The following is an 18,258-nucleotide window of genomic DNA, read 5'->3' as shown; positions in this document are numbered from 1 at the left end:
GGCGACGATTGTCTTCGGCCTCTTCGGGGAAATTTGGGGGATGGTAAAACAATATTTGGGGGACTGGCCTGACTGAATGACTGACTGACTGACTGGCAGAGTGACAGACAGACCCATATTCCGAGCCAAAACAAAGAGAAAAGAAAGCGCATTGCCAGAGTTCAAGTGCGATGGCGGTGTGTGGCTTTTGTTTTTGTTGGCCAGGAAACGGGCGCCAATTCCAACGGAAATTTCAGTGTTGTTTTTAGCAAGCGCTTAGCTCTGTTTCCGTCTCCGCCTTCGCCTTCCCGCTTATCTGTTGGTTTAAATTAAAAGCATACTTAGCGGCGTTTAATTACTTATTCATGGACGCTCGCGGCCAAGCTCTGATTGGAATAGAGTCGCCTCGTCGCCCTTGCCCCTCCATCGCTCGTGTTGTTGTTAGGTTCTCCCTATTACGGATGCCATGGAGTTAACTGTCGGTGTGGGAAATAGGCCGAGAGCTCCGTTCCCTAACGATTCCCAAAGTTCCCAAGTTGTTTGATCGAATTTCAGTACTCTCCTTGGCTCGTCGTCTGCCTGTCAGCCAGTTTAAATTGTAATCCCGCGCCGTTTACATATATTTTTTTATTTAACAAAAACCCGTAATCATGGATGACATTAAGCGAACCTCGCTGAACAACAGCACGGTGACAATAAGGCCGCGGCTCATCTACGGTCTGCGGTCGGACGTGATTGGTAATATCCACTTTAACTTGACCAAGGAGGTCATCTATCCGGTGGAGGGTGTCCTGGCCTTTCACGATTACGTCCAGAACAAGCAGAGGTTTCTCAGGTGAGTGTTGGGTATATTCTGTGCTATATGATTAATTTTTCTAGTATTTATTATCCTCCAGATTGCCAGAGGACACCCGACCGGAAGTCATAGCCATCAGTTCGCATCGAAAATTGCTGGCGGTGCTAGAGCGTCATTCAAAGAAGTAAGGACTAAGGAGAAGTGTATAGCTCCAGAAATGGGGCTCTCATGGGGTCTAAGATCTGAGAAAGTTGATGAAGTTCTTCTTGTATCCGCAGAGGTGCTTACACAGTTTTCCCAAAGGCCTCTAGTCCTTCGGTTGGCTTCGGTTACCTTTGTGTGAAAAGCCGTATGACTTTGTGCCTTTGGTCGCACTCTGTGTGAGCAGCTCTGAGGTAAATCTCTAAAATACCATATCTGAAATTTAATTTAGTTTAATTAAATTCAATTAAATGTATGTTACTCTCTCCCCTTAGTGGCCGTTACATATCCGTTTATGAATTGGCTACCCTTAAGAAGCGTCGCCACCTAGAACTGCCCAGCAATCATCGCAATGCGGAAATCCAGCAGATGATCTTCACCAATGACTCCAGATCGGTGGCATTGGTCACCCATCCGCCAGAGGAGACTATAATCATGTTGGTACTGGATAAAACAAGCACGGTGCTCGAGGCAAGGGCCACGATTCCAGGTTCACATGGAGGAGCCGAGTGCATTGCTGGCAATCCGGCTGACTGCAGCTTTTTGGCTGTGGGCGGGGATCGCACCCTGCTGTTGATGAGCAAATCAGAGAGGGGTTTCAGCATAAGCAATAATCTGAAGGTTAAGTACAGGGTCACCTCAATGGCTTTCCTATCGCTGGATCTACTGATGGTGGGCACCTCGGATGATCAACTGATTCTCGTGGAGAATGGCGAGCAGAAGCTGGCGCAAAAAGCCAGCGAAGCGGACACCGTTGATCTAATGATCGATCAGGAGGTGTTCGATCGAGATCGGGAGATGCAGGATCACCGTTTTCTACCCACCCAGACGGTTAGTCTGCCGGATAAGAGAGTTCTTTGCATGACTGCCTTTCCCAAAGGCTTCGCCTATACCATTTTTAATAGAGCATTTGTTTTCGAGCGCGTTTCCAAGTTCAAGTTTGAGAGAAAGACTATACTGACGGTGCCCACGAATCTGTATGCGGAGCACATGTACCAGATACGGAATCTGGCCATTGATCATAAGCAGGAAACCGTGATAGTGACGACGTCTCACTCGCAGATCTATGTGGGCATACTCATAGTTCCAGAGACTTTAAAGACCAAGCAGTTGAAGTTTGAGCCGCTGGGAGTGCTCATCCATACGGGGGAAATCATAGCCATTTCGGTGTGTGCCTGGAAGCCGATTATCATGACTGCCTGTGAGAGAGGATCTTTAATTAATTCCAGTGTCTTTTCTATTTAATTTAACTTTCTTTGCAGCCAGGGATCAAACTATAAGGATCTGGAACTATGAGACTGCCTTAGTGGAGCTGGTACGCAAATTCCAAGTCGATGTAAACATTGTGGAGCTTGGTCTGACGGGTCATATGGCGGCCATTGGGTTCTCCGATCAGCTGCGCATAACCCAGATCTTTATGGATGATCTTAATGTGAGTTTCTCCTTGAAAGTATACTTTTATTTCAAGGGTTAACCTTAATTTACAACCTTTTCCTTATATAAAACTAATCTTAAATCCCAATTTTCCATTCTCCTTCTCAGATTGTGAAGACCTACAACTTTCCGCACTGCAATGCCGTGCGCTACTCCAACTATGGTCATTTGATGGCCGCCGCTTATGACAATAATATAGCCGTCACCTCCGTGTACACCCTGGATGTGGTGATCAACCTGAAAGGTCACAATGGCACAGTCCTCTCCGTGGCCTGGTCACGAACGGATAAATTCCTGATTTCTGGCGGGGCGGAGGGTGCCATTTACCTCTGGGACATTGAAACTGGAGCGCGAGTGCAGGAGATCGTGCAGAAGGGCACGGAATATGTCACCGTTTCGTGCAGCTTCAATGAACCTCTAACGATATTTGCGGGCACCAGCTTCGGAACGATCCGCGAGTTCCAGAACTCGACACTGGTGCGGGAGATAACGATACCGTCGAGGAACAAGGGTTCCGTTGCTGACATGTGCTTGGCCAGGTCGGATCTGATTATGTTTGTGTCCGATCACGAAGGCAACCTGTTCAATTTGCAGCTTCCGTTCTTGGAGGCAGGCGGCGGAACCTTCACCAACTTTCGCTTTTTTGATGGTCCTGTAAATAAGATGCGCTTCTCCTACGACGGCACCATGCTGTTTGCCATCTCCAGCAAGGGAACGCTGGCCATCTGGGCGATGGACAACATCGAGGGCAAGGTGGCCTTAATGGACCAGGATTTGATGCGCAGCCAGGAGGTTCTGATACCGCGCAGCCAACTCAATGATAAAATAGAACAGATTGCCAACTTGGAGCTGCGACTGAAGCAGCAGGCGGAGGAGTTCCAGTACCAGTTGAGTCAGAACGAGATCTTTGACGGCCAGCAGCTGCAGGAGGTGCACAGGAGCTACTGCTCGGCTCTGGAGGAGCTCAAGGAGCTGAACAACGAAATCGAGGCCAGGCACACCGAGGAGATGAACCACATCACGTTCCAAATCAATGCCCTGCGGGAGGAGCATCGCGTTCAGCTGGACACGCTGGCCAACCAGTATTCGGAGAGGATGCTCATCGAGTACCAGAAGTTCACCAATCTGCGAGAGAACATGCTGGAGCTGCGCGAGAGCTACGAGGATAAGCTGAAGAACTCCACGGGCACGCTGCAGGACACCGTTGAGGCTCTGGAGAACAACTACAAGCAGCAGCTGAACGAGCGCAAGGAGCTGATTCGCGATCTGATGAAGGAAATGCAGGACAAGAAGTCCGAGTTCATCGAGTACTGCCGCGAGGTGGAGCTGGAAAACGATCGCAACATGGTGTCCACCCAGACGGAGTACGAGAACAAGCTCACTACGGAGCGAAACGAGACCCAGATGTGGCGCGGAAAGGCTGGAGTGCTCCAAAAGAAGTTCGAGGCCCAGAGTCACGAGATCGACTCCCTTCTCGAAGAGGTCGAGGTTCTCAAGGAGGAGCATCACAAGTCCCAACGGAACATCACGAAGCAGATGCGTAACATAGAGGAACTGCAAAAGGATATTTCCGATCGGGACTACGCCATCAACGGCAAGGAGAAACGCATCCAGGACCTGCTGCACAAGAACCAAGAGCTGGACAAGTATAAGCAGGTGCTGGGCCACAAGATCGCCGAGCTCAAGGCCCAGATAGAGCCGCGCGAGTTCCAGATTAACGACAAGCGCAAGCACATCATCGAGATGGAGGCAGAACTGGAGGGACTCAACCAGAGCAACGTGCAGCTGGAGCTGCAGCTCAAGGAGATGCGCGACAAGTATCTGAGCAATGTGGCCGAGCTGCGGACGGAGCGTCATCGGGCCAAGGCCTCCAGGGAGTGCCTGCATGCCATCTGCTCGGACATTTACTACGTGGCCGGGGAGATTAACTCAACCGAGGGACTCAAGAAAGCGGTGCGGGAGCTGTTCCGCAAGCATGCCTCCGACGACGAGCTAAAGAGATTCGTATCCCTGGACGCGGAGGTCAAGGACGAGTTCATGCGGCAGCGCAAGCAGATCGAGAATGTCCTGGCCCGCTACAAGTCGGTGGCCGAGGACAAGTCTGTGCAGAAGAAGTACGACAAGCTATTCAACGAAAATGTGACCCTGATCGCGGAGATCGAAAAGCTGAACGAGACCAACAGAATGCTGCGCAGCAAAGTTAAGGACATACGCCGCACATCGAAGTCTTAAAGTTCCTGGGCGAAAGCTTAATCTATAAAAATATGTATTTCACATTGGACTTAAAGAGATATTTAGTTGAACGGCTATACATACATATACAAAATGGCATTGGTTTCGATTTGATTTTGGGTCTAAGCCTCCACTAGGACTTTCTTGGGTTTGCTGCTAATTGCTTTGGTTTTTGCCGGCTCCTCTACGGATTCGCTATCCGCCGCGGCGGGCAGGTCCTCGGTGGGCACCTCGGGCAGCTGGATGCCCTTCTGCTGCTCTTCCTCTGCCTCAAGAGCATCCAATTCCGCTAAGACATCCTCCTCGTCCTGCGTGGTCAGCACATCGGTCAGTATGGCGTCGATTTCTTGCTGCTTTTCGATGCCCTCGCGAGTTTCGTCCATGATTCGTTCCACCTCGTCTATGTCCAGCATTTCGTGAACCTTTTTAAGGGCCGCATTGCCCGCCTTCAGGCCATCCAGCACCTTCATTTCCACCTGGGCGAACTCAAGGTCGGCGGCCAACTTCTCCAGGTTCTCCAGCTGTTTGTCGGTATTGGTCAGTAGACTTTCTTGGTACTTTTTCTTGCGTAGCAGCAGCTTGGCCCGGCTGTAAGAGGATTTTTATATAGTAACTGGGACCTAATACAATATTATGGGTTATGTATATACTCCTTGCGACCCTGCTGCAGGCACTTCCTGGCCATAAGTCTGTCATTCTCCAATTGCGTCTCAATGCGTTTCTGGTATTGCTTCAGGCGATCCCTCTGCTGCTTCAATTGCTGCAATGGGAAATTTGTCTGGGCTTGGAAGTGGCCATCAGGTGTGGAAGGATGCTCTGACTCACCAGCACCGCCTTGTCCTGGTCGGTAATCCGGCTAATGGCCGGTTTTTTGCTGCTTTTCCCAAATAATGCCCCCATGACTAATGTTAAAAATCTTCTTCTTTCGTTATTTGTTGACATTCGATGGGCCGATAGCATTTGTATCGTTATCGGTTGTTTTAATCGAATTAATGTAGTCGAAAAAATACTAAACCCACTTGTACAAAATAATACTAGATTAAATTAATTTATTTTAAAAGTAGATTAATGAGCTATAAGCCCTATATAGAGAACTAAACCTTCTACCAATCCCCTTATTCCTCACACTACCAATTAAATACAAATTTAATCAACTCGTCTTTACAGTTAATTATTCCGTTTTATTCGCACTTGCGTGCAAACACCATTTTCAAATTGTAAAAATAGCTCTAATCCAAAATGAAAACCAGAGTAGATTAACGGTACGACTTCTGGTAGCGGGCACGGGCACCTGGACCGCCGAACTTCTTGGGCTCGCAGCGACGCGGATCGCCGACCAGCAGGGTTCTGTCGTACTGCACCAGAATGTCCTTGATCTCCTTCTTGGAGGCCTCATCGACGTCTGGAAAATAGGCAGAGGAATAAAAGTTAGTTAGGCGTTCCTTTCAAAGAAATAATCTAAAAACATAGAGTTAATGAAGTGTCGTTGAAGCCTCAAATAGCAATAGTCAAATCTGCCGATCGCTCTCTTTGATTGCGACATTCACTTGTTCTCCCTTGCTCGAGTCCTTCACTGGAAAAGGTTGATAATTCCAACAAAAATCTGGGAGAAGGTGCACAAAATATCTACTAGAGCGTTCAGATGTTTCTGAAGCATCACCCAATTCTGTCCAATTATCGGGCAGCTTGGTTGGTATATGCTCACAATGGGGTTCAATCTGCCTTGCTTAAATGTTTCATTGGACGAGTGATTATCCAACAAAAATCTGGAAGAAGGGGCTTTGGTTCCTAATGTTCTCGATGCATCACCCAAAACTGCACACTAATCTTGCAACTTGGTTGGTATGTGCTCATAGGTTACTCTGGCCTTTATTGAATCATTTGCAAGAGAGACGGGTTTCTCTCAAACAAAAACCTATTAAGGCGGCCAGGAGATTGTTGAAGGGGTGAAGATTCCACTTACATTTCTGGTAGAAGGCAACGAGAGCCTTGGAAATGGCCTGACGGATGGCGTAGATCTGGGCTACATGACCACCACCGTTGACGCGCACACGGATGTCCACACCGGCGAATTTCTCCTGCAAAACATAAATTAGGAAACGAATTAATACACCTTTTGTTCGATGAATAAATCTTACTTTGTTTCAGTGTTAATCAGAAACAAATATTAATCTCATTTGGCTTCGAATTCGGGATAAAAGTTATCATCATTTTGTATCTATAGGCCTTGTTGCCGCTTCCAATGTTTTGCGCTACTTTTCACATATCACAACAGGGAAGGGGTAACGCAACCTTTGTCACTTGAAAACACATGGACATACCTTGCCGAGCAACAGGATGGGCTCCTGCAGTTTGTATTGCAGGACCTTGGGCTCAATCTGCTCCAGGGGACGACCGTTCACCCTCAGGAGACCGTTGCCACGCTTGCAGTAGGCCACAGCGGTGGCGGTTTTCTGCAATAATAAACAAACCACATATTACTGTCCGCTCCAGAATTTGTTGCAAACCCAAACAGCACTCGCGCACACACAAACATAACCTCAGCGACGAGGCGGCAGAGCCCAAGTCTTTTGCCGCCGACTGACGCGGTTTTCGTCTGCTACACGTGCGAAAGTTTGGATGGATTTCAGGGCTTTAAATCACACACACCTTGCGTCCGAAGACCTGGACAGCCTGAACGGGTTCTCTGCGCTGCAAAATACAAATATTTGCAACATTTTAGGCATTAGTAGGGCACGAAATCTGCGTTTTTTCACTGGCAAATACCTTCTGCTGCATTTTGCTTCGCGAGCTGGGTAGGAAAAGAGCGGAAGTCGCGTTGACAGTTGGCGGAGCTGTCAAAACATCGATAGCCCTATCGATAACAACGTGGTTGGCGGCGCCATCGATTGGTGCTCGGTATTGCCGATAGTTGGATGATTTTGAAGTTAAAAATATGGTAATTATTGGAGTGTCAAGGAAACATTGAGACAAAAAGATTTATCAATCAAATTTGCATAACACATATAAAATTATTTATAAAAATAAATAACAAAACCTATCGATGTTTTGACAGGTCTGCAAAAAAGTGTGACCAGGCTGGCTTGCTCGCATTATCCGTGCAGTTTTCGACGCCATCTGGTTTTTTCATCTGCTACCTGTTCGGCCACAGTGGCCATTTTATGCATAAGTATCAGTGAATTCCGAAGAGAAAGAAAAAGCTAAAAGTGCTGAATTCGCAAACCAAAAATGGTTGTCTGCACTGCCGCCATGCCAATGGAAGCGAGGCAGCAGACGCCGCAGACGCCGCAGACAAAGGATCCGCCCAGACTCATGGATGGGCCCCCTGGTGGCCAAGGCCAAGGCGGGGTAGAAGAGGACGATCGCGAAGAGGGCGAGATTGTGGATGACTTTGAGATGATAATCTCGTCGGAGGACGAGGAGTTCAAGCTGCGCGCCCGCATCCAGCAGCTGGAAGAGAACAACAAGGATGTGGAGCGCATGGATATGTTGTCCGCCAATTTGGCGAATCAGTACAGTAAGCAACATGTAGTGACATGTATGCACATGTGTGCGTGTGTGTGTTCGAGTTGATAGGGCTTCTCCTGGGGTTGAACTTGAAATATATTGCGTGTTATTCAATCGTACTTGCTCGATCAGTCAATCATTTCTCCAGCCCTTGAAAATAAACTTTGTGTCCTTTCAGATTACTCAAAGCCCGTGGAGCGTGATTTTCGGTACCAGCACAAGCCGACCATTTACGTGTTGTCGGATGTGTCCAGCCAGTCGGATAACGAGTTCCTGGAGCAGCGCAAGCATCGCAGGCACAAGATACGTCGCCTGGACCAAGCTGACAAGACTCATCATCGGAGATCGATTGTAGATGAAGACTATCGTCGGAATCCCCTAAGCAGGCGCACCAAACACAAGCAGCTGTCGCCTTCGCCGCCGCCTCTGCATCGTCGCCGGCAGGGATATAACCATCACCAGCAACGTCACTTTCACCAGCAGCAGCACTACGGGAACTCGCCGGCACACCATCAGGAGGGCATTTTGCTTGAATCCCTGGACAGTGCCACCGACGACGACTGTGATGTGAACATTGACAGCGAGGACGACGAGGTGGCGGACCTGCAGAGGCTCAAGCTTAGTCGGCACAAGCTGCGCGTGGCCCTGGCTCTAGAGGAGCGGCAGGAGGAGCTGGGCCAGTACAAAAATAGTTTAAAGGAGCGACTAGAGCGACAAAACCGTTTGCGCAAGTCACCCAGTCCGAAGTACAGAAAGGAATACCCTCGGGAGAACAACATTGAGCTGCTGCCACCGTTGCAGGTACTCTCCGACGCCGACGCCGAGGAGGATGAGCCCGAACCAAATCCCCACCAGCAGCAGCAGGAACAGCAGCCTGAAGATCCTGCTGAGCTGAGGCTGCGACTGATAGCCCTGAAATCAGCCATTCTCAGGAAGCATCAGGCACGCAAGAAACGGGATGCGGAGCGAGCCTACTCACCCACCGATATGATCAATCGCGTGCATCCCGTCTCCAATGACGATGACATCGACGACCTAATGGAGATCAGTCCAGCCGCGTCGCCAGAGCGCATACCAAGTCCCCCAAGATTCCTGATAGACGATGCTGTGGACACGAAGCCAGTGGACATGGAGTTGGCCGAGACGGACAGCGATGATCAGCACAATGCCTGGGATGCGTGGTCCAACAACTGGAACTCAATGGATCACGCAGGCGGTAGTTGGCGCTGCTTCATGCCCAACTCCCTGCCGCCCGTTTCCATGCCCATTGTGATAGACGAGGAGGATGAGGAGGAAGACATCAAAGCGGAATTTTGTAAGGGGAGAGCGCTTGAAATTTTCACGGACGACGAGGTGCCACCACCACCGCCACCGTTTCACATTCCACATATGCACCTGGAGGATGAGGATGCCCGGGACGCCATGCATTTGGTTGATCAGCATTCCAACCACAGTTCCGTCACGGACATGCAGTCCGTTACCATGGACAATTCGCAGACGCGCAGCAAGAGTCTCGACAAATATCAAGCGGACACGAGTGATGACGAGGCCGGTGCCTTGCGAGCCATGCTTTTGTCCAACTTACGGCCAAACAAACCCCCACTGCCGCCGCCTCCGCCACCTGCAGAGCCTTCCCTGCCGCCTGTTACCTATTCTGTTCCTCCTCCTGCAGCTCAAGTCAATGAAGAACCACACTCGGCCAGCGACTCTGATGATCCGGAAGAGTTGCGTTCACTGCTCCTTTCTAGCATTGCCACCAAAAAGCGTATAAGCCATCCGCAATCAAGATCAGCGACCAGTCCGCTGATCCTTAAGAATGCAGTAAGGCGCTTCCAGCCTATTAAAGATGAAGAAGCTTTAGAGGATCAGCAACCAGTTGAAGAAGGAGAAGACATCATTGAGCCAAAAGGTGATGAAAAAGACCTAGATGAAGAACTTCCACAAAATCAGCAGACGGTTGACAAAGAGCTTACAGAACAAACAGCTGAGGAAAGGATTGCTGAGCCAAGTATTACGGAAACTGCTTCTCCAATCTCAATGGAAGTTGCAGAAACTCCACAGCCGCCAGTTGTTGCCACCCAAAAATCCATCCAGGCCACGCAGCCCACTTCATCACCGTCCACCAAGATCATTAAAATCGTTAAGCCCAACAAGGTGATCAACAAGATGACAACGACCAAGCGAAAACTGCCAATGGACGAGGCATCCGCCTCGGGTTTAAGCGTCAAACGTCCAACGACATTAATGATCAAGGAGCCCAGCGCTCCGCTGCATCGTAAAAATGGGATCTCATCTAGCACACGCCTTATTACCACCATGGATCCGGCCAGCATCAAGGTGAACAAGTTGGTCATCAGTCTGGGGGAGGAGTCAGCTGCCAGCGATGATGACTTGGACCTGGGATTGTGCTCCTCCTATGCCAGTTACGCGGACATTGCCAGTCCTCTGAGCTTGACCATGGGTGGCAGTCCCAGTGGTTCCACCACCAGATCAAATACTCCCATATCAGAGATTGCGGATACGGCGCCTAGCGATAATGGCAACCTCAGGCGAACCTTGATCAATGAGTACTTTGAGAAAAAGATTGATGACTTCCTAAGGCAGGCGAGATCAAAGGCACCAGCAAGTGGCGATTCGGCGGAGGCAGCGACGACGACGACAGCTGCTCCAGAGAAGGTGCCCGAGAACCCCAAGGTGAACGGAAAACAACAGCCTGCAGTTACTACTCCCAAGATGATGCAGCAGACAAAGACTACGCCCGTGGTAAGTGTTGGCTCTAACGTAAACAATGACCATCTCTCACCTAATTTTAACAGGCTGTGCGGCATTTGCCAGTGGCGTCGCAGAAGGAGTATCTTCGATTGGTAGAGCGAATGCGATTGCTGGAAAAGAAAAAGAATCTGACAGCGAAAACAGCATCTCCTCCGGTAGCAGCAAGTAAAGGGTCCGCTGCGGAGAAGCCTATGCCCGCCAAGAACGGCTTTCATCAGCCAGCCAAAGCAGCCTTAGTGCCTACTTCCACCAGCAGTAAGGCAACTATGACGCCAGGAAAGCCTCAGGCCAAGACAGCGTCAACCAAAGCTAGCAACCAAAAGACAAAGCAAAGCCAACCGCCCAGGGAGAGTCGGCTGAAGGCCTTTGAGAACTCCTTTGCCAAGATCGGGTAAGTAACGGGAGGGAGCAATTAATTAAGCATCTATTCTTAACTTATTCTACTTAACTGTGATTTTTGGGTTCCTTTTGGCAGCTCCAGCATGATAACCAATCTGGACAAGTCTCTGCAAATGGTCGAGGAGGCCAAAAAGTCCAAGATTATACGCCTGCGCTGTTCGCAGCGCCTCAATGAGCTCTATGCCGAAATGCAGTCCGTGAAGCAGGCTGCCCGACAGGAGGAACTGAAGCTGTCGCGAATTCAGCCGGAGATTCAAGCCAGCCATGAGATCATCATATCACTGAAACAGAAACGACACAAGCTCCGAGCAGCGGCCCTGGACCTGGGCCGAGGATTAAGGGGCGATGACTACAGGTACTAACATCAGCAATCATCAACCACAACGACCAACCAGAACGGCGTGGGAAAGCTGGAACAGAGCGACTGGCAGAAAACCAAATCAAAAGCAAAGCGGCAGCTGGGCGTGTTCTATGCGATTATAGGTTTGATTCTCTTGCAGGTTACGCGACGATGGCAAGGAGGATATCAGCCTCAAGTCCAAGCAACTCACCAAGGAGATACGTCTCTACAATTCCATTGTGAAGTACGACGACCTGAACAAACTGACTGAAGTGGAGAAGGAACCAAAAACTGTGATTGAAAATGGGGTAGAACGAGAGGATATTCCAGCCGAGCAGCCAATCGAACTGAAGGAGACGTCCAGTCCCAGCGAAACGGCAGTTCCAGCTATTGTAGAAACGGAGAAGGAAGGCCAACCTGAACCAGAACCGACGGCGGTGGAGACTCCAGATGTGCGTGGATTTCCATTTGTAGAAATTGCTTCAAAATCAAACCTATTGCTAAGAACTTCATTCAACGCGACTAGCATCCCTCTATGGGGTGTTAGACATCGAGAATTGTGCTAAAAGCCCGCACTAATGAAACGGTTGAGTTTATTTTCAGAATCAGGCGCAGGACGAGGCGATAGAAGCTCCCAAGCAGGACTCGCCAGGGCCCTATACGATAAGCACAATGCGGACGCTGTGCGAGGAGAACACTGAGCCAGAGCCGAGGTCAGCTAGTAGCCACTACCTTCCGGCTTACCAAACGCCCATGCCGCGGAACTACAACAGGTGAGTTAGGCATCTAGCGACCTCTGCCTGCTTGGAGAAATGTATTTGCTTGGGTTTCTCTTTTTTCCTTTCTCTCTTGCTCCCAGTCACCTGGATGTCCATGCCACCATCTGTCCGTTCGATCTGATGGGTCGCTGCGAGGATGCGGACTGCTCCTACCTGCATTTAGCTCGTCCCGATGCTCCCAGCGAGCTGCCAAAGACAACAAACCTCTCTCCCATTCACTAACAAAAGAAAAACTCACACTAAAATCACTAAAAAGTAACCAAAAAGATATTTATTAGCGTGCTTGAATTCTGGTAAGTTGAACTCTTCACGCGACTTAATATTTAAATGTTGCTTTCAGTCAACTTTAAACACAAAAAAAAAAGAAAAACAAATCAAATGCCAAGCATGTGAAGAAGAGCAGCAGTAGCAGCCGTCGCATCGAGTGCAAAACCCAAAAAAAAAAAGAAAAGAACAAAGAAACACAATCGATCGTTACTTGGTTGTACCTTGTTTGTTATGTACATTTATATAGAGTATATCTCGCGTAGTGCAAGTTCAATGTTCGTCGACGCCGACGAAACGGCGATGATGTTCGGATGTGCATTATCTTTACCTTTTTCGTTTTTCTTATGTTTTTTTATATAATCTACTCCTCAACTCGCCATATGAAAGAGTGCCCAAAGAAGGGTGTACAGCTAGAAAAGATTTGCTTTAAATTAAACATTTTTGATTGCTAACTGAGTACTAGTAGCCAACATTTACTTTTCATTTCGAAATCAATTTCAAATAGCCATTATATTTGTAATTATTATAAAGTTTTCTAAAAAGCCAAAACAAAATGAATTTACTACAAAAAATTCGCAAAAAAACAATGAGAAATAAATAAAAGAGATACATTTAAAATGAAGTGAAGGCGTTTCTTTTTGGGGGGAAAGGGTAAGACAACAAATACGCTAATTTAGCCTTGTTTATTCCTAGATACATAATTTAAAATAAATACAGTAGGTTATCACAGCCAATCCATTGCGCAGGAGTGCGAAATAATTTAATTTTTCGATGAAAGTAGGTCCTTTCTATTCGATGCCGAAGAACACGTACTCCCTGCACCAGTCCTTTATGCCATCGTCGTTGCTGCAGCAAATTGGATAGACGATATCCGACTTGGTCACCTTGGCACAGCGCATGCACAGCTCCATGGTGGGTATATCCTTCTCGCACTGCTGCACCTTCCGTATGGTCTCCGCCGACAGGTTGCCATGGTATTCGCTGGGATCCACCGGCGGCGGCTGCTCCACTCCCGACGTCGAGGGTCGGGCATCGGCACTGAGCGGCAGCAGTAGCAGCAGGCTCGCCACTAATATATTGCAGAAGATCTGTCGAAAGTTGAATTATTCGGTTAATTGAATTTTCGACTGCCCAATTGACGGGGATGCGCTTTTGTCCGGTTCTAGCTCAACGCACGGCATCCTGAGCCAGATCAAACGAGTTTGATGGAGTGCAGAGCCATGTCTTTGGACTTTATATGAACAAAAGGACAACGCTTATAGTTTAATCAGATCAGACAGACGCACGGGGGGGCATTGACACAGTTTCGCATATTTCGAGGAACATTTATTAGTTTAAATAAATCTGATACACTTTCGTAAACAGTTTCGATTTATTAGTTCCATTCACTTCACGAGGGCCCGGGGCTTGGCCCCCGCCATAAATCATTGTGGAGTGTAATTGTGCGAGTGAGTACTAAGGTTTATTTCGAACATTGATTAGCGATTAGCCTGTCTTTATCACTGGGGTGGGTGTATTTTCTGGACTTTGTCTTCAAACAATTAAATTCAGGGGTAGAAATCGAAGAGTGCTTACTTTCTGAGCCATTCTGTTGTGTTAACACTAATACTTTCTCCACTCCGCGACTAATATTTATGTATATATAAAACTCTCCTCCAAGTGCTATTCGCTATAGCCGAGCTTCGCGCAACTGGGAGCAGGCGGCGCTCGAGCATTACTTTTTATACTTGGGACCCGAAGCCAACGCACAGATCGTGCCGAGATCGTGCAGCATTCGTGACACATAATGGTTGATAGGCGAGATACCAGGTACTACCACTATATCGCGCGGAGGAGAGGGCAAGATATGCCAGGGCTTTGCCCACTCAAGTAATCAGATCGATCGGAATTTACAATGTGCTTCGGCGATCGTCGTATAACACACACTTTTTGGCAGGAAGCTTAAGCATGACTCTGCAACACATATCAGTTATCATAGGCAAAGTTTACATGGGGAATTATAATCGAGTTCAAATCAATTAGGGTTTGAAGTTTGTGCTTTACCAATTATCTATCAACTAACTGGGGAACACCTTAGGAATTCAGGAAAAACCAATCGACCTTCTAGTGATAGAGAGCTTAGAAAATGACATCAAAATAACTGATTTATGGAATTTCCATTTGCCTTTCAATAAATAAAAGTGATTTTAAAATAATTTAAGAAATATACGGCTCATATTCCGCTCTTATAAATTAAGTTAAGATTAAGATTTAATCATAATTTACAGGATTTTGAGAACGAAAAATGTTACCTTATAATGATTTATTCACCTATTTTCGAAAAATCAGTATATATCCACAACCTGAAGGGTTTGTTTAATAACTATAAATTTAATAATTTGTTTCAAATATAAGTATATAATTTATTTACTTATTTATTTATTTAATTTCACCATTCCAGGTTCGATTTCGCATTTAACTTATGTATTAAAGTGTATTTCGATTAAATTGCCAAAATGCTAAAATTGCCAGTTTAATCCGCTTTTTTAGGCGCAGACAAGTAAATAGCTCTGAAAGTAAATAGCTTTAAATCTAATTTGACACCCGGTACAGAACGAATTACCTTGAGTTTATTTGGAAATTAATATATTTTTTTATTTATTTTATTTATAATTAAAATAATTGGGTTGTCAAAGATTAATAGCAATCAATAAAAAAATAGCAAATGTCAAATTGAGCAAAGATTTAAGAATTATTAATTAAAAATGGAATATTCAGAGGTGCTTCAGAAATCACTCGGCTTTTTTTTGTGGGTTTTAAAAATAATAAAGTTTTTACTAAGATTAGTGTACTGTTTCCTTAAACTTTTGGTAACTTAACCTAATAGGAAATAAATTTAAGTTTATAATGTTTCCATAGTTGCATTAGGAAGGTGTATTAAGTAAATTTATGCTTACATAATTTAAAATGCTTTCATGTTATATCTGATGTGTTAAGTCAAGACCCGGTCTGGGAGGTCCTGAGGATGGTGTCGCTCCTAACTAGTATCCCATGATGACTAGTTCGGTTTTTGAAATCCCTTAATGAGGTGCTGAGAAGTATGCAATAAAATATATAAGGGCCAACTTCAGTTACTTTTATGTAAATTATTCTATGTAATATTTGGTAGTATTATTTTGAGCCTCTTTTTTAAAATAAATTCAAAGACCAGATATTTTCTGATTAGCTAAAAGTTCTTATTTCTTAATTTATGATCCAAGTGTAAGATCACTTTGTTATTGAGAAAGTTCTTGATACATAACAGTTTTTATAGAATTTTAGATAATTTAGCAAACAATTTTAGTAAAGATTTCAAAACAATAAAAGAATTTCAAAAAAGTATGCAATAATATATTTTAATTAAAAAATTCATTGATACTAGTATCACAACAAAGATAACCTATTGGCATGCCAATCATTGTCGAGGAAGTAAAGGCTGATGAAAAAGTCCGAGTACATTGCGAAATAAACTAATGTCTGGATAAGAACCTGTTGAGTTTCAGGTAGTTTTTGATTTTTCAGATTACTTTTGTTGAATGAAAATTGTAAACTTTGGTGAAAAATGATTAAAAAATTAATATTAAAATAAATTAATGTCTGAAAAAGAAACTGTTGAGTTTCAGGTAAATTTTAACGTTTTACTTTTGTTGAATGGAAATTGTAAACTTTACTAAAATATAATAAGTTATTAATATAAAAATTAAAATGTAATATAAAATTTAAGGATCGACTTAACAGAATAAATCTGTCTATGCAATAGGAAGCACTATGGCATTTGTGAGACAGGCGCCGCTTGTTTACCGAGAACATTCTGAGCTCCACGGCAAGCGCACTGCATTATACTCGGATTCCTATGACGATCGAAATAATATATGTATGTATGTACATATGCATGACAGGGTATACTGGCACATAAAATGTTGCGTAGACACTGACAATTAGTGAAACATCATGTTGCTGATAATGGTATTTCATGGGCGCCCAACTGATTACAAGCGATCATGCTGGACCCTAGCTACGCAATTTCATTGTGCAATGTCTCGGCCAGTGTTTACTTCCGGCAATAATGCGAAATAGCCGGGAATTCCGGGACCTCAGGTTAATTTCCACGCATGCAGCGTATGACTTCACCAGAGATACACTTGAATGCATTCATATTTATTCCCTGCGAGAAATACTAATTAATGCCTCTCGAGCATTGCTTGTAATTGCATATCAAATTCTTGGAATCGACAGCGGTTATTCCCCTAAATAAAACAGGGTTGTGGAAACTTTTAATTGGTTTATTTTTGTGCACTTTCAGTGACAAGTCTAAGGGTTATGTAATATTATTGAAGGTCTTGATTTTAAAGATTTTCCCTGAGTTGTTTGTATTTTCCAAGTCAGGTTTTGAGGATTTTTTTAATTAATTACTTTGTTTCAAGTGTGATTTACTTGGTGGGGGCTTTATAAATAATATAAACCTAATAAACGCTTAAAGTTCAATTTTACTCAGCCTTTAACACAACCTTGATCCTTTGATAACACACGATTGATTGTGAATAACAAATAATTCGATTAACCTTTTCACCCAATCTTAATTATAATCCATTCACAACTAATCGTAAGAGACAGGGAATTTCCGGTAAACTATGATGCAGTTATTTACTTTCATAAATTTGTAGTGAAGCTCTATATATAGTGAAAAGGAGTCCAGGAAATCAACGACCTTAGTCCCTGGTAAAGCTTCGATGATTACCGATGTCTATATTTGAAGACCTAGTTTAAAATATACTGAGCAAACAAACAATGCAAATTGCTGATTAGATTGATCACATCACATCTGAATTGCAATTGATAACATTTCAAGTATTGCAATTTTATTGAAACGTATTTATTTCAGTTAAACATTTGTTTATTTCCAAGTAGAAGAGGCCTGATTCATGCCTAGACTTTAGTATCCGTTAAATGCTACTTCACTTTCGACGTTTTGCTATAGAAAAAAAAAAAATAAAAGAAAGCATAATAATAATAAACAATTCCTTGGCCCAGACAATGAACTTTGGAGCCGAAGATTATGGCAATCAGCCATCGGGCATAAATGGTGTGTTGATTTCATTCGTTTTTCAGTTAATTAGTCCAATCGAACGGACAGGGAAGCACGTTACCCGCCGCCCCATATAGTATTTCGCCAGACGACCGAAGTAATCAGATCGACACGAATCTGGGAGGAGCATAAATCATCACCAGACTTACTCTGGGATTTTATTTCTGAAGAGTCATTCATATCGGACTAGCGATGCCCCAAGAGGTTCCTGTTGCCAAGTGGGCGCCCACTCCCCCACACGAGGGGTTCTTCCTATGTATTTATAGTGCTGCCAGATGGAATGGGTAGATAGGCTAAAGATTCCCGATCGGCGGCTATAAATACAGCTTTGATTGTTTACAAAGCGACTCTCGGTCTCTCGGTCCCTCTTATCGGTGAGAGGTCACCCACCGCTCCGGGTTTGTTTGTCTCCGTCCTAGATGGGCGCGAGCAGTGAGTAATGTCATCA

The 18,258-nt window shown here is 45.4% G+C and overlaps 5 protein-coding genes across 5 annotated transcripts; 2 read left to right on the top strand and 3 right to left on the bottom strand.

Moving 5' to 3' along the window:
* Nucleotides 1-441: 441 nt before the first annotated feature.
* On the top strand, nt 442-4,741 carry tous (testes of unusual size). The gene is made up of 5 exons (XM_017172121.3): nt 442-814; nt 876-959; nt 1,252-2,177; nt 2,239-2,408; nt 2,519-4,741. The coding sequence occupies exons 1-5, from the start codon at nt 630-632 to the stop codon at nt 4,640-4,642; spliced, it is 3,489 nt and encodes a 1,162-aa protein (XP_017027610.1). The 5' UTR covers nt 442-629; the 3' UTR covers nt 4,643-4,741.
* On the bottom strand, nt 4,660-5,623 carry Vps20 (vacuolar protein sorting 20). The gene is made up of 3 exons (XM_017172122.2): nt 5,468-5,623; nt 5,293-5,402; nt 4,660-5,230 (listed from the first exon to the last, which is right to left on the bottom strand). Exons 1-3 carry the CDS (start codon nt 5,600-5,602, stop codon nt 4,765-4,767), a joined length of 711 nt encoding a protein of 236 aa, XP_017027611.2. The 5' UTR covers nt 5,603-5,623; the 3' UTR covers nt 4,660-4,764.
* A 174-nt stretch (nt 5,624-5,797) lies between these two features.
* Nucleotides 5,798-7,435, bottom strand: RpS16 (ribosomal protein S16). The gene is made up of 5 exons (XM_017172123.2): nt 7,409-7,435; nt 7,292-7,333; nt 6,964-7,095; nt 6,606-6,720; nt 5,798-6,044 (listed from the first exon to the last, which is right to left on the bottom strand). Exons 1-5 carry the CDS (start codon nt 7,418-7,420, stop codon nt 5,899-5,901), a joined length of 447 nt encoding a protein of 148 aa, XP_017027612.1. The 5' UTR covers nt 7,421-7,435; the 3' UTR covers nt 5,798-5,898.
* A 331-nt stretch (nt 7,436-7,766) lies between these two features.
* Nucleotides 7,767-13,328, top strand: LOC108078343 (titin). The gene is made up of 7 exons (XM_017172147.3): nt 7,767-8,159; nt 8,328-10,912; nt 10,966-11,312; nt 11,397-11,675; nt 11,821-12,112; nt 12,264-12,433; nt 12,520-13,328. Exons 1-7 carry the CDS (start codon nt 7,871-7,873, stop codon nt 12,659-12,661), a joined length of 4,104 nt encoding a protein of 1,367 aa, XP_017027636.1. The 5' UTR covers nt 7,767-7,870; the 3' UTR covers nt 12,662-13,328.
* Nucleotides 13,329-13,370: 42 nt separating this feature from the next.
* On the bottom strand, nt 13,371-14,391 carry LOC108078344 (uncharacterized). The gene is made up of 2 exons (XM_017172148.2): nt 14,282-14,391; nt 13,371-13,794 (listed from the first exon to the last, which is right to left on the bottom strand). The coding sequence occupies exons 1-2, from the start codon at nt 14,291-14,293 to the stop codon at nt 13,495-13,497; spliced, it is 312 nt and encodes a 103-aa protein (XP_017027637.1). The 5' UTR covers nt 14,294-14,391; the 3' UTR covers nt 13,371-13,494.
* Between the last annotated feature and the right edge of the window lie 3,867 nt (nt 14,392-18,258).

Source organism: Drosophila kikkawai, chromosome 2R, assembly GCF_030179895.1.
Source record: "Drosophila kikkawai strain 14028-0561.14 chromosome 2R, DkikHiC1v2, whole genome shotgun sequence".
In the NCBI taxonomy this organism is placed as follows: domain Eukaryota; kingdom Metazoa; phylum Arthropoda; class Insecta; order Diptera; family Drosophilidae; genus Drosophila; species Drosophila kikkawai.
This window is presented reverse-complemented; position numbering and strand designations above follow the sequence as displayed.